Source organism: Emys orbicularis, chromosome 3 (genome assembly GCF_028017835.1).
Source record: "Emys orbicularis isolate rEmyOrb1 chromosome 3, rEmyOrb1.hap1, whole genome shotgun sequence".
Classification (NCBI taxonomy): Eukaryota; Metazoa; Chordata; order Testudines; family Emydidae; genus Emys; species Emys orbicularis.
In genome coordinates, this window is record NC_088685.1 from 88,779,393 (window position 1) to 88,795,418 (window position 16,026).

General features: G+C 41.6%; 1 protein-coding gene across 1 annotated transcript in view; it reads right to left on the minus strand.

Moving 5' to 3' along the window:
• Positions 1 to 16,026, minus strand: part of LAMA4 (laminin subunit alpha 4) — a 126,567-nt gene that overhangs the window by 74,041 nt on the left and 36,500 nt on the right. Inside the window, exons 3-4 of the mRNA XM_065400888.1 lie at positions 11,800 to 11,924; positions 4,430 to 4,510 (exon numbers count right to left, since the gene is read on the minus strand). Coding sequence (XP_065256960.1) covers positions 4,430 to 4,510; positions 11,800 to 11,924 — 206 coding nt within the window. The remainder of the gene's footprint in view (positions 1 to 4,429; positions 4,511 to 11,799; positions 11,925 to 16,026) is intronic.

Here is a 16,026-nt window from a genome sequence, read left to right on the forward strand (position 1 = left end):
TCAGATTTTGATAAAACCTAAATGAGATGTTAGTCAAATCCACATTTCATTTTATCAGTATGCTACAAACTTCGGAGATTTGGGCAGATGGTTCTGATTTTGGCCTCTCTCTACATTTGTTTGTTTTGGGTTTTTTTGTGAAAGAAGAAAGGAGTTCTGATTCCCTTGAGCTTCCTCATCAGTGCTTTGACTATACTCACACCCTAAACTCCCACAATAAAATCATACATAAATTGAAAAGTATTTCCATATAATTCAAACTGACTTTAAACTATTTGGCTGCTTGAATTAATTGCCTTTGTCAGTAAAGTACATGTCCATGTGCACGAACTAGCAGGATAACCTGATAGTAAGAAAGATGGTCATTTTGGTGACCCAGAGATAAATAATACAGCCATGCTCCATGATTATGTGTCACCATAGCTGCGATCTGAATTCAGTTGTAATGATATACAGCCTGATTCTTCTGTCATCATCATCGTCAGTGTAGTTCCACTGTTTTCCATGGAGATACTCCCAAATTTACAATGGTATGAGGGCAGAATTAGGCCCATAGTCTCTTATACACATGGGCCCAAGTTTGGAGTGAAAAGAAATTGTGTTCAGCTTCAGGAGTTAGGGACAGTATGTCATCTGTGCCACTTCTCTGCATCAAAGAGTGGCAGTTTCCTGAGGGAATTTTGCCATGGTATTACCCTCTCAGTTCAATGTTGCTAGTGGAGCACAGGCATTCCATTGGTAAAGATAGGAATGCTGCTATCTAGTCATGTTGAAAGTCTTTTAAAGGCTTTTCACACCCTCAGCTAGTACCAGCTAGTGGAGCTAGGCAATATTTTTCAAATGTCAACAACATTATGAAGTTTGAAATATAAACAGGAAAAAATTCCTCTCATTTTTTGACCATCAGTAGAACTGGTTGAATTTTTTTGTATTTTCACATTTTTTCCTTTAAAAAAATAATCTAGTTAGAGGTTTTTCATGTGGTCACCCATCTACTAGTAACTGTTGTGTGACTACCAAATCGTTTCATATTGGCCATCGAACAAAATGCCAATAGAAATAACATTTGGACACTGCTAACATGAGCTAGATTTAAATTAATGGCCTCCAGGTAAAAGACTCTGTATGCCATTACCACAGGCCATTCCTTATAATGAAGATGAGGTGCTCAGTTTTTCTTCTCTGAAATACACCATTCAGTTGAAGTGCAGCTTTGTACATGACAGAAATGTGTAAGGCCATGCAGTTTCATTCCCACAGATGTGTTTGTGGGCATGGAGGTAACTGCTGTTTTTTATGACTGTCTGCCTCACTTCTATTAGCCATAGCTTATCAGCTGGAGTAGCTGTTTAAAATGGACAGAAACTTTCAGAGCTGAAAATGCGCATGTGTCACTTTCACTTCCCCATGTCACATAATATAGACTTGGATTGCATCCAACTCCTCTGAATGGTTGGCACTGAATGAGAAAAGCAAGGAAACTTGGACAGAAATACACTGCTCCATCTCCTTACTTTATGCCCAAGAAAAGCTCCACAGAAAAGGTCTTCTCCATTCCTGTCATGTCCCGATAAATGACTCTTCACTGCTAAATAAAAATATTTTCATTTCCATCTGAATTTTCAACGTCTCATTGTTGAAATAATGAAGTTAACAAATTCTCTCTCTTTTAACTCCAGGCATTTTTATTTCCTGTGATTATTGGTGGGTAAGATGTTAACTTTCCCTCTACTAACCGTGCCAATGGAACCTTTCCTCTCTGTCCACCATGTATGCCAAAACACTTTTTCCATAGAGAATCTTGTAATAATTAGAAAATAACAAAAACTGGATTTCATTTGCTACTGCCGTAACGCCTCATTTTTTAAAGCAATGAACAAAAGGATTTCAGTCGCTCACAACTTTACACTTGGGGATTGAAAGGTCATTTTCACAATTCCTAGCAAAAGCCTCCATGGGTTCCCAACATTACATGTTGGCAGCTAACTGAAGAATAAGTCAGGCAGTTCTGTGCCAAGCTTTCCAAGCAGAACAAGAAAACCTCTCACACAGAAGCCAGAGGAAATGAGGCAGCTTGCCTCCCAGTGCGCTGCAAGAGCACACATGCTGTTACATCCCTTGACGTCCTGCCGCTTACTACCCTGAAGTGCCAGCCACATTCCTTAGGCCTGTACAGAGGGGCCTGATTCCACCTCGGGCCTTTTGAGGTGCTGGGCAGTCCCCAGGGAGCAGGAAAGTAGGCAGGGATCAGTGTGCTCTGCCCCCACTGTACACCATGTCAGGGGCAGGCATGACATGGGCCTAAAGTAACATTTACATGTGATCTTGTGGTAATTTAAAAGTGCCAGATTAGCAACCTTTATCAGTCTTCCATGTATGCACATGTGGTGGAGCCCAAACAGCCCAGCACTGCCCTGGACGTGTATCCCCTCACCAATATAAAGGATCTCCTATGGGAGAGAGTAGGGGCATGCACAAGTAGGGGGGGGAAGCAGAGGCATGGGGTCCCCCAATAATTGGCGGGGGCACAGAACTCCTCTGGCCCCGGGGCCACAGCAGGTGCTGACAGCTCCTCTGGCCCTGTGGCTTTGGGGGGAGAGTGAGCGAGTGAGCTCCTCCAGACCTGGGGCCACAGGGGGGAGAGCGAGCTCCTTTGGTCCTGGGGCCGTCGCCGAGGCACAGAACATTACCCTCTAAAAGTTTCAAATTTTTAATCCTGCACTCTCCCCTGGGAAAGAGAGAGAATCATTCTCCACGCCAACTGAATCACTAGTCTGACAACTGAGATTACCAATGAAGAATACTAGCTAGTGCTCAGTGAGTGTGTCCTCTAGGAACAGGATGGTGACCACCACCTCATTTCATCTAGGCCCCATATATAGCCATCAGAAGTAAAGACTTTTCATTACTTGGACTGGAATTAACAACCTAGAAGAGAAAAGATCCATACCCCATTACTAATCACTTAACCAACTTGCCCTCACTGACTTGGGCTAACTGCTTTTTCCTTCCTTTCTTCTCCTTTGCCTGCTCTTATCTTTTTCCTCTGGTACACAAAAAGCTGGCCAGTGGCTATTAGAAACCAAATAAAGTAAGTTGACATTATCCTTTTCTGCCACTCTGAATAGAAAAATGTCTGTTACCCTTTTTACAGAACTTCATTCATTTGTAGTCTAGTGTGACATTTTAATAACCAGTGAGAAATCTCACTGAGCTTTTAATTGTCTATATTGTCCTATGTTTGCATATATGACATTCCAGAAGAATAACAGGATATAGCCAGACTGGAAACAAGTTTATTGCATTTTTATGCTCTCCATCTGCAGTAGCTTTATTTGTAAAATTGTAACGTTGGCCACTTTAAAGGTCCAAAAGGTAGCATATTGACAGTGTGAGTTATTTTATTTAGGAGGTAACTGTAGCTTTTACTTTGTGACGAAATCTCATTTGTTTCCTTGCTCTTTACACACAACTCTCTCCTTTGGATATTTGGCATCCATTTTCCCCCTCATTCATAGTCCAGTTATGCACTGGTTGCACACAATCTTCCATTGGAGTTAATCGACTGAATTCTCTATAACACCAGCTATTTGATTGGGTACAAAGGATGGGGTGGGGAGCCAGAACCAGATGAGGCTCCCATATCCTGTGCTACTCAGCCCCTTTGTAAATGAGAGCAACTTTAACTTATATCCTCAATGACCTTATGCAAGTGGCAGCGTAAAGGGGTCTCCATTGACTTCAATGGAACGTCACGTATTGACGTCACACTTTCATCGTGAATAACGGTATCAGAAGCTGGTACTTCACAAGATTTAAATTGTGTTGTACTATATAGCTCTGTTTGTTTGTATACATTGTCATTCTTGATATGTAGTGGCAGAAATCGTTTGAGGACATATAGACAATCTGAAAAGCAAAGCTGGACCAGGGTTGTTCAGTTCACTTTTTACTGAGATGCATCATTTGAAATGCATTCCAAATTTAAATAATAAATATATATCTGCTTGTTAATAATTTGATCAAATATTATGATTTCCTCTCTGGTTCTGAAAAAATTCATTGGTAGAACGACCTTTTTTTTTTTTTTAGGATGGGGGTTATAGGAGGCATATTGCTAATTTTAAATTCAGCGGTTAGCTGTATCCAACACACTACAATTCTGTTCCTTTGAAGAAGCTGGTTTCATGAAGATAAAATGCAATAACTAGACAAAAAATACACAATGCAGGTCTTTCTCCTGCACCTGTTGAAGTCAGTGGCAAACTTCTATTGGTTTCAGTGCAAGATCAGGCCCTTAGACAGACAGACATAATATAATCCACTGAATGTCAAGCACAGAAAAATTCTCCCCAGTGTGTGAAACTCTCTTAAGGGCTTTGGAACACTGGCAAACTTGACCAGTCATCCATACTGCTAGTCTGCTTACCTTTCACAGTTGGGTCCTGCATAGTTTTCTTTACAGACACAGCGCACTACCCCACTTTTTCTGTGACAGGAGACTGCAAAACTAGAATTGCATATAAAAAATATCAATCAGGGTAGCCAATACTTATTAATAGCCTATGCAAACATGCTGTATTTTGTGAACATTTGTTATTTATATGACCTTTGGGCCGATCCTACTTAGTGCTGAGTGCCCTCAGTTCCCACTGAAGTCAATAGGAGCTGAATGTACACTACACCTGGTCTTTTTATTTTCACCTATAAAAACCATGCATACCTATGGCACTATATAAATCGTAAAAAGATACCGACTTCCTTCCTGCAGCCTAGCTCAGACACACTTACATGCTTCTATACATATATTATAAATAAGGAACTTGCATTCTCTGTATAGCTGCAGAGAGTATACAGTTAATCTTATATTTCCTGTGAACTTGTCTCCTCTATTTTATTTCAGAATGTTTAAACTAACATGTTGCTTTTGAAATATGTTGGATCAAGTTCTTTGGGAACTAAAATCTTATATTTAACCACAGGAAAGGTACAGTACAGGCAGCGGCAGTGCAAGTTTCCTTACACAATCCCCTCAGAATGTCTCAAAGGCATCCTATAGGAATCAGAGTAGATCTCCAGGTGGTGTAAATTGGAATAGTTCAATTGATTTCCATTGAAGTCAATGGAGCTATGCTGATTTGCACCAGCCGGCGATCTACTCTACCACCTCTAGGAGAGAAAAGGCAGATTAGTCTACAAATCCGTTCAACCCTTGACCTCTGCTGAGACTGCCAGCCAGGGTGCCAGTTAGGGCTGCTTGTGGTGGGGGTTCTGTGCCGGGATTTTTAACAGCATGTTATTCTAACATCATGGCTTTCTTTACCCCGTGTGGTCTTTAATTTTCAGGATCTAGTTTCAGTTTCTTAAAATAAACAAATAACCACATTACAATACACGAAACAAAAATTCTTTAAAATGTGGGTTGGCCCCTAAAAATGACCACAACTTGGTTAGTAAAGACAGGAAAAGTACCAAACCCTACACAATTAAATCAGGGTGATGTGTCTTAGATACAGTTACAGACAAAAAAAGAGCACACAATTTTAAAGACATTCTTAGTTAGTTTAAAAAATATGGGGCCAGATTCTCTTCTGCATTGACACCCATTCAGCATGGGCAGGGAGCAGGAAGGTTGTTGGGGAACCAGTTACAGTTCCATGTTTCTTTAACTACATGCTCCTTGGTTCTTGGCCTAATCTTATTCTAATTTATCTTAGTTGGCTATTGTCCCAAAAGTACTATGTGCCAGGTGAGAACTGGCAGAGAGAGCAGAGCACCACAAAGCGTACTTTTCCCAACACACTGCCTTTGCCTGGCTTAGTGAGTGGTTCGTGTAGGAACTGGCTCTGACAGCTTTATGCCAGTTGAGAGCTCCCCTAGCACAGTGAAATTCTCAGCTGGGCATCTGTGGCCAGATTCCATCCCCGTTGTGTAGCTCAGGCTATACAAAGGGGCCAGAAGAGGGGACAAGAATCTGGTCCATGTACTTGTCCCAGGAACAAGCAACATAAAAAGTGTATAAACAGTTCCTTCATTGTTTCTGTTCCCATCAGTATTTCTAAGCTAATGTATTCCAGAGTAAAGTCAATGATCTGTTTGGAAACATTTAAAATGAGCCTCTCTTGATGAAATTCCCAAATTATCTTCTGTAACATTTTGATGTGAACATGCCAAGAAAATTACAATACTTTGGCAATTTCCCCTCTTCCTGTATACAGGCTAATTTCTTAAAACATTTGAAGTTATTACTTTGTGGATTTAAGTTATGAAATATGACCAAAGTCTTCCTGGGTCTTTATATTTCTTTAGGGTTTTTTTTTTAAAGGTCATAACATTTCCTGAGGTTTAAAGTTAAGTAACATCTGCTAGAGTCTGGAGAAGCCTCCATCCAATTTTTCCAAAAAGATGTCATTTCACTTAATGGGAACTATTACAAAAGTTCCCAGGATAGCAGATATGAAGATACTCTGGCCAGACAAAAAACTAAAGTCATACAAATGAATCCCAAGAACAACAGTGAATCTAATGATAATGTCAGCTTAGAGATTTGGATGCAGAGTTGGTCTGTTTGTTTGAGTGCTATGAATCCATTTGTTATGTTATTTTTAGGGATAAAACTTCTGTTGAAAAATGGAGTAGCAAGCAATATCGTCTGTATATTTCCTCTTTAAAGCCTTGGTAGCTTCCTGGTGGAGGCGCCTTCTTGTCTTACTATAAACAGAGTAAGAATAAAGGTGAAATGATAAAAAAGAAAAAAAGGATGTTTCTCTCTGAACCCTGTTGTTTGAGCCTGAAGATTACACCATAAACATAATAATTATTATTTATTGTTTGCATACTAGTAGCTTCTAGAGCAGGGATGGGCAAACTTTTTGGCCCGAGGGCCACATCTGGGTGGGGAAATTGTATGCAGGGCCATGATTGTAGGGCTGGGGCAGGGGGTTGGGGTGTGGGAGGGAGTGCAGGGTGCGAGAGGGGGTGCGGTGTGCAGGAAGGGGCTCGGCAAGGGGTTGGGGTGCAGGAGGGGTGTGGGGTGCAGCAGGGGGCTCAGGTAAGGGGGTTGGGGTTCAGGATGGGTGAGGCAGGGGACTCAGGGCAGGGGGTTAGGGGCTCAGGGCACAGGGTTGGGGTGTGAGGTGCAGGAGGGGTTCGGGGTGCGGGCTCCGGCCTGGTGCCGCTTAAGTCGAGTGGCTCTGGGGTGGCAGCAGTGTGCAGCGGGGCTAAGGCAGGCTCCCTGCCTGCCCTGGCCCTGCGCCACTCCCAGAAGTGGCCAGCATGTCTGGCAGTGGCTCCTGGGGGTGGGGTGGGGCAGGTGGCTCCACCGTGTGCTGCTCTCCCCTGTGGGTACCACCCATGAAGCTCCCATTGGCTGCGGTTCCCCGTTCCCGGCCAATGGGAGTTGTGGGAGGTGGTGCCTGCAGGCGAGGGCAGCGCATGGAGCCCTCTGCCCCCCCCCTCCCCCCGTCCTCCAGGAGCTGCAGGGACTTGGTGCAGGCTACTTCTGGGAGCGGTGCAGGGACAGGGCAGGCAGAAAGCCTGGCTTAGCCCCGCTGCACCACGGGGCTGGCAATCCTGTGGGCCGGATTGAAAGCCTTGATGGGCCAGATCCGGCCCATGGGCTGTAGTTTGCCTTCCCCTGTTCTAGAGGTCTCACCTGAGGTCAGGACCCCTGTGTGCTAGGTGCTGTTTATCCAGACAGTCCTTGCCCATTACAGGCAATCAGGATTTAAACACCAATATGTTGTAAAATGGGCTATGATGTTATTACTTTGAGTTCTGGGCTTCATTCACTCTAGTGGTCTGAAATAGGAGAGGAGTCGAGGTATTGGGGACTGGTATGGTAAGACAATAAGATTTTCATCACCAACAACAGTCAGCAATTTTAGGTTAGTGTCTTTAAACTAGATGTGATTGTTCTTCACTCCCTAAAAAAGGTAATTTAGGCTCAGATATAATCCTTTTGGAAAAGCTAATGGGACAATGAACAATAAAGCTGCAGCTGAAAGGAAGGTGTGCAGCCAATTAGGAAAAATGTAATATGCTAGTATAAAGGGGAACAAAGGCCAATTAGCCCCTACACAATAAAAAGTAACAGGAGCCAAATGTTAGATATAACATTCCAGTACATACAGAAAGCATTTAAATAGACATTTTGATATAAAACTGGCAGAGATTCCTTTTCTAACAGTATAGTCATTGCTTATTTAGTAAGTATATGGCTTATTTGAGTGCAAATATAGAATCACTAATAATTAGAGCTCAACCGGAATTTTTTGATTAAAGGCTTTTTCATCGGAAAATGTCAATTTGTTGAAACAAAAAAAACATTTCATGGGAACATATTGGTTTCAATGGAAAAAAGTTTCTTGGGTCCAAGATGGAGTTTCAGAGAAAGACCCAAATAGCCTGGTGGTGAGGGTCCCCATCCGGGAGGTTCAAGTCCCTACTTTGCCTGATGTGGAGAAAGGACTTGAACATGGGTTTTCCACAGTTCAGGTGAGCTTCCTAATCACTGGACTATTGGTTATTCTTCTGAGGTGGGTCTCTCTCTCTCTTTTTTTTAATTTTTGAAAGGTCTCCATTTCATTCAAAATTGGATTGAAAATAACTGGTGAAACTTCATTTTGTGAAAGAGAATTCTTGTTTAGTGGCCAGCCCTACTAATAACTGTCAAGATCATAGGGTATAAACATAACAATTCTGAGAGTAAAGTTTCAGAGCAATTTAAATACTTCTGTAACACTGTAATCACTCAGACTAAGAAAAACAACTTTTTAGTTTTGTAGCTTAGGTTTGAAGTAGATTTAGGGATTATGGTGCACTTAAAAACTTCAGATTTAATTTGGTATTATTTATTAGTAAGTCCTTGTCATATATGATGTGGAAATAGTGTCACAGGTAAAAGCAAAAACAGATTATTATAATACATGGGCTTGCTCCTGCTCCCACTGAAGTCAGAGCTAACACTCCCATTGAGTTCAGTGGAAGCAGGACCACTTCTTACAGCTATTAGTAATTCTGAGGTTCATAAACTTTAGTAGCAAGACTGCACCAAAATGGGAGGATACTTACAGCCCAGGGATGAAATCCTGGCTCCATTGAAGTCAACAGGAGTTTTGTCATTGATTTTAATAGGGACAGAGTTTCACCCAAAGAGCCCAATTGAAAGACACAAGACAGTTACTCAGGCAGAAGCATAGGGCTTGTCTACACAATGAGTTACTGCTCACCAAGTCAAGATGTGAATCTACTCTAGCTTGCCATGTAGTAACTTGCTATGTGGATCCTGCTACAGTGCAGTGAACATCCTGGAGTAGGGTTTAGCGTTCTGCTGCTTGAAAGTGTAATATGCCAAGCTGCATTCTGGGACTATCACTGCACTTCAGCAATGTCTATGTGGGTGTTATTCCATGATAAGCTGGTGCACTGTAAATTCACTTGCTGTTCAGTAACTCGCCTTGTAAACAAGCCCTTAAATGCCAAGATTCATCCCCTTAGCATAAATAATGTTTCTGATAACGTCTGTTTCATGTTTCTGTATTTCTGAGGTAAATATAATTTACAGCAATGAAAGTAAAGCACCAAATTTGTATGGAATGGAGATAAATTTAAGTTTGAAATAAGGGACTCCCGAGTAAAGAAGGGCAGCTGGGGGAGATTGGGCCAGATCTTCAGCTAGTATAAATCAGTGTAGCTTCAGTGAAGCCGATGGAGTTACACTGATTTACTTCAGCTGGGGGTCAGCCTTATATTTCCATGTTCTCCCAGCACAACTTTAATGCATCTCTATTTTATGGTGCCACAGACAAAACATATGCAAAAGGATAAGGATGCTATCATGTCCTCCAAAAATCTGGATGTTGTTTAAAGAAACGTTGCTGGCAAGCTGAAATGGCTGTTGTGTGGCAAACAGCCATATGAAAAAAATTAAATTTCATTTATTGAACAAAGGAGCTGTTAGACCGTTCTGTTTCTACTTATGTGTTCTTGCTATTGTCTCAGTTACTGAAACATGAATAAATAATACATATGTGAACTCATTCACCTGGCTGGCCTTGCATAAATATAGTAAAATGCAGGTGCTCAGACAATTGTGAAGAAAAATTGGACATCCTTTCTCCTCACTCTCGTGGGCATTCTCTCTAATCCAATCAGGGATGTAATTTTTTAGTCATAGCTATTCTTCATCTTGCAGTCCTCATGTGCATATAGCTCTTATGAAAGGCACGAAGTGTTTTGTGGGACTGTGAGCTTTGGCCCAGCTGTGATTTTGAGCCTGTGCCTCTGAGCAGCTGAACAAAATGCAAATTTCTCACTTTGAGGCTGTGCTAAAGAGCAGTCCTATAGCAACTGTAAGACGTACCATGAAATAAAGGGAAAGAAATTCAGTGTAGGAAAGGACTAAAACCTTCTGGTTGAAAGTGGAATGGGAAACAAAGAGAAAGTAGCTGGCTCACTAAAAAGGTCTTCGACCTACAGTGAAATATTTAGAGGTACATCATCCTGTCAGTATAATGGGATATGCATAGATATCCATTCAGATGGAATACAGTGATAAGTAATGGAATGCTGATTTCTTCTGCTATGACATTGATGTGCTATTAAAGCTCTCTAATAGAAAGCCACATCTTCTCGATAATTGGTATCTCTGAAACCACATGGAATAAGGACTGCTATAAATGTCCTCTTATTGGCCTGGACCTGTATTTTCTGTCAGGCTTCAGAAATTCATATCCAAAAGCAGGCTATGCATTAGTTGAAATTACAGTTACTGTCTGCCTCTTGCACCACTACTGAAGTTGGATGCATTAATTTAAATAACAGATGCTGTGCTTGCATTAACCAGGCCAAGCTACCATTTGCTTGGGTCTGTGTTATGTTAGGGCAGTGGTGCCCACACTTTTCCTGTCATGTCCCCCTCCGCTTACCAGTAATGGAATCTGCGCCCCCTCCTGCATTACTGTTCAGGTGGCTCAGCAGAGGAGCTAGAGTTGAAGGCAGAGGGGATGGGGAAGGAGCTGGGGCTAGAGGCGGAGCTGGCCTGGGGGCGGAGAGGGAATGAGAGCAGAGCTGGGCTGCGGGAAGAGCAGGGGGTGGAGTGGAGCTGGGGCTGGAGCTGGAGCTGGGCTGGAGGTGGAGCCGAGCTGCATCTGGGGGCGGAGCTGGGCTGGGTGGTGCTCCCTCCCCAACTCCCATGGGGGTTGGCCCATGCCCTGCCGTGCATCCCCCCAAATGTTCTTTGGCATGCCCCACAGTTTGGGCACCACTGTGCTAGGGTTTTCCCCGATCAGTTTCTGCTTTCCAGATGTCATGGGGAATTTTACATATAAAGAGGTATGGCTTTGGCTTTGAGCTTATTAAAGGCAGCACACTGCTGACAACCCTTCTCATTTAAAAGAGAAAGAGCCCAAAGTTGTTCAAATATTTTCTCCCATTTGTGTATACAGCAATCAATGGGAGAGACTGAAAAAAATATTCACACCTTTTAAATAAAATTCCAGTTGCTGGGTTTAATGTTGGTGGCCTGTGATATACAGGAGGTCAGACAAGATGATTGAGTGGTCCCTTCTGGCCTTAAACTCTATGACTCTAAATGTTATTTTCCTTTTTTTCACCTTTTCATTTGGTGATAAGAGTAAACAAGTGAAAATGTTCTTGGTTTTCTATGCTTGAAGGTGCATCAGTCTTTCTCTGACCCCCAGTCTAATAAGGTTTATTGTGCCTGGCTCTGAAAGATGAATGCAGAACAGAAAGTATAAGGATCAGCACAAATAAAATAAAACAAAGTGTTTTACATACTTGGCAACTAATGGCAATGGGCAAGGGCAGGGCTGGCAGAATGTGGGCACTCCTCTGACGATGTCCCCAACGTAACCATCCAGACATTTTTCACAGTGCTTTCCAGTGGTGTTTCTCTGGCAGTCCTTCAATAAAGAAGAGTGACAAATGTTAAAGGAAGGTGCTACTTAATTCAGGCCTAGTAGATGACTTTGGCAAGTACTCTGCCAAGCAGAACAAGGACTGGTGCCAGGCCTGAACCCTTCAAGGTATTGAGGGATTAAATGAAAAGTGTTTGTAAGTGGCAGCGTATTACAAATGAAAACATTTAGAACAATTCACTGGTCTGCCTGGGAGTGCTGACAAAGTGGCATACAGGATAAAGCTATCACTACAGCATTCACATGTGCAGGCTCCCTGAGCACAAACTCTGCATTATATATCATCAGAGAGTTGCTAGAATTCACAGGTAGCAGACAGGTCTGTCTAAGCTGAAGGCACTAGAAGGAATGCTGAACTTGCCTGGCACCAAAACAAAGTAAAATTTGCCCACTGGTGTATATATAGTGTAATATATAATTACCAATAGATTCCAGTACAGATGCCTGCTTGTTGAGAGAGAAAGGGGTTATTCTTTGGACTTGATGACTGAAAGTGAGTATCAGGGAAAATTGCAGGTTATCGGTAATTAATAGGCTGGTGCTTTTGATTTTTCCCCTGAAATGAAATATGCCTGAATGTTAACAGTTATTTACATATTCGGATTGATCCCTACACATTGCCCTTTAAAGATGCTCAGAACAGAGGAGGCGGTAATTAGGAGACTGCCATATTCTTTCTTTCTAAGATATGAAAAAAATAGTTCATGAATTTCAAGATTATTTTTCTGGTGGCATTTCTATGGAATACAAAATAATGGAGCAAAAACTCACTCATCTTCTCAAGAAATGATTTCATCTCCATTGTGCAACACTTATAGGAAGTAATCTCACCCTGCACAATACATTATACACTATACCTCAGCCAGTGCAAGTTATCATGGATCAACTGAAATCAATATAATTTACAGTAGCTGAGGATTTACCCCAAAATATTTTATTATGATTAGAATACTATGCACTTGTATAATACTTTTATCAAAAGATCTCAAAGCACTCTACAACAATTTTAATCCAGCCCTGCCACACCCCTGTGAGGCAGGGTAAGTATTATTATATTACTAATTTTACAGATGGGCAAACTGAGGCACAGAAAGGTTACGTGAATTTCCTATGACCATATTGCAAGGTAGTGAATGCCATAGAGACAACAACAGAATTAATGAATCCAGGCTCTGCATCTTATGCTTTAACCACAAGATACCATTTCCACTTCGGGGTGGTACCCGGAAGTTATCATCAGAGTGTTTTTTTTCCAGAGAAACATGCTCTACAGTTGAGTTATTTTAAAAGGGATACCCCAAAGAAGATGGGTGCAATTCTCCACTGCCTTGTACCTAGTGATTTTTGTGATATGGGTGTTAAATGCTCCCAGATCAGATTTCTATGTACACCATTGGTAGTGTTTTACATCCACTTTGCACTGATTTCATTCAGATGTAAATGACAATACAAAGTGCAAGGCAGTGAAGAATCAACTCCATGACATATACTGTATGGAAAAAACTACTTTGTGTATTGGGTTAGTGTAATAGCTTTGTTCCTCTAGAGAACAATGTTCAAAGTTGGCACATGTGTTAAAAGAAATTATCTTGGCTCCTCAGCATATTCTCCAGTAGATATTCAATCACATCACAAAATAACTGTGCAGTTAGTGACTGGCAATCTCTGGGATAACAGGGAAGTTGCAGGTCAGGTTTCAGGTGCATTAGCAGAGCTGCAAGAGGAAGCTTGTGCAGTGCCTGCCAAGCAGTATGTTTGGATTTAGCCTGAGCAATCAACACTGGCTTTTCACAAGCACCAAATTCAGGGTGGATGAGCTTATTCTATCTAATTTTGAACCCACCCAATGCAGTAGATTTGAAAGGTCATCTTGAACTCATACCTTACCGCACTCTTTGTCCAGGAGACTGTGAAAAGAGGAATGAAAGGACAGAAAATGTCTAATACAAAAAAATAGTACCAGCATCTCAGCCATTCTCAGCCATGCTTTGTGTCAGATACAGTACAATGAACCTTTACTTGTTGCCATAAACTGATTATGAGGACACTGATAGGTCATTTTCATTTACCCACATCCAGATGTCACCAGCCTCCTCTGACAGCTACTGTTTATACATTAGAGAGAGGCCAGCCACTTGTGTGAAAGTTACAAATATACTGCATATTTGGCTGACCATTAAGTCTTCCTTCCTTTGTTCTTCAGGCAGATGCAGGTTCTGATAAGAGCAGTCCAGATAATTGTAGATTCTGGGTGAATCCTGGGAGATGGTCTGAGTTAGTTGCTGCACACGTTTTAGCCACAGTTAGTGATATGTAGCCCAACTATTCCAGTGTGCGGAAATTATCATTATTTATTTGTGCAGAGCTATAATTCCACCATGGAGTTTTACAACAGTTAAAATATGGTAAGCAAAAAACAAACAACCCCACCAAAATGAATAACAAACTAACAGAACCCCTTCCCCCCCAAATCCTACCACCACCACTTTTCCTGAAGATCTTATATATATATATATATATGTATACACCAACAAGTGCAGTGCAGTGCATTTAGCGTTATAGAGTGGAATACTCGGAATAATTTTACAGGAAGGCTTTTCACAAATGGTGTTTGGAGAGAAGAGTAGGAGAGAGCTTGGTGTACATTAAATGGAAGGTTGTTGTAAGCATAAGGGATGGCGTGGAGGGGAGGAGAAAAGCTTAGTCATACTAGAGGAAGCAGGAATGGGTATAAGAGGAAATGAGGAAACAGCTGAAATATGGGGTGCAAGTGGAAGATCTTAAGGCTAGTGCAATTTAAAGAAGTAGTGGAATTTGGCAATATTCACTGAAGAAGTGTTTTTGATTGACTAGAGGAGAGGGATGAGAGAGTGGGAAATCAAAGTCTATTCTCCAATCAAAGAGGAAGAATGGCCTTGTGGTTAAGGCACCAGACTAGGAATCAGGTCTAAATTCAATTCTTGGCTTTGCCATAGACTTCCTGTTTTACTCTCAGCAAGACACTTAACCTCCTTCTGCCTGAATTGTCCATACATCATATGGATAGTGTGAGGATAAATTCATTGATGTTTTCCAGGTGCTCAGATGCTACAGTGATGAGCCCAGAAAGAAAGCAGGGGACTCAGTGTTAATATTCATATCTGCAGTGTTCCTCTTCTACCGCAAGGGAGATTGTTAGCACACTCTCTCCCCTAATAAACCCATCAGTTGAGTGCTTGGGACATCTGAAGTGTGGCTCTACTCTGAAAAGTGACTATGTAAAAATGGCATGACCTTGTTCAACAGATCTGAACCTTTTGTGTATTCAGGGTCATATTTTTTACTTTAGTGGCAAAAAAGACAGTCTTTGGCTTCTATAGCACCGCAGAGTCAATGCAGATCCTGTACATCTTCTGCAGAATTGTTGACTAAGTTAGATCTGTGAAACCATTGAAGGGAAAGGTGAAACTGGCGATCATAACTGACTCTCACAGTTCAAGCCACGTTTACAGTTAGAAAATACATCTTCTCTCTTTTAAACTGAGCACATCAGACAGAGAAATAACTGTGAGGGCCAATAAACGTGTAGCTCCATGATGGCACTTCTATGAAGTCACTTTTCACAGTAGTAATGCACTTTAAGCATAGAGGAGAAGAGCACTCCTGGTCCCAGTGCATAAGCACACCAATCTTTGCATGCATACAGAGCTGTATCCCAGCACTGGTTGGGTCACAAATTCTCCAGTGGGGTATTTGGTTACAACCTCTTCAATCCCAACTTCTCTTTCAAATGAAGTTTTAAAAAAACTGTTGAAACATGTCTATTGATATTGGTGTTTAATTTTTTTTCATACAGAAGGAGCAAACAGATGGCTTTCAGTTTTGATTAAGAAAATAAATGCAAAACCAGAAAGAGAAAAGTAAATTTTCCATGAGACTCTTCTAGACAGTGTGCACTGAATTAAACGCAAAATTGCTGCCTGTCTCTGCAGACAGAGACCTTAGAAGCTTACAGGTGCAGTTCATGGAATACAAAGGCTGAAAAGTTACACAGGTAAATGCACTGCAATTAAGTTTTTTAAAACACTGGTGTTAATTTTTTTTTAAA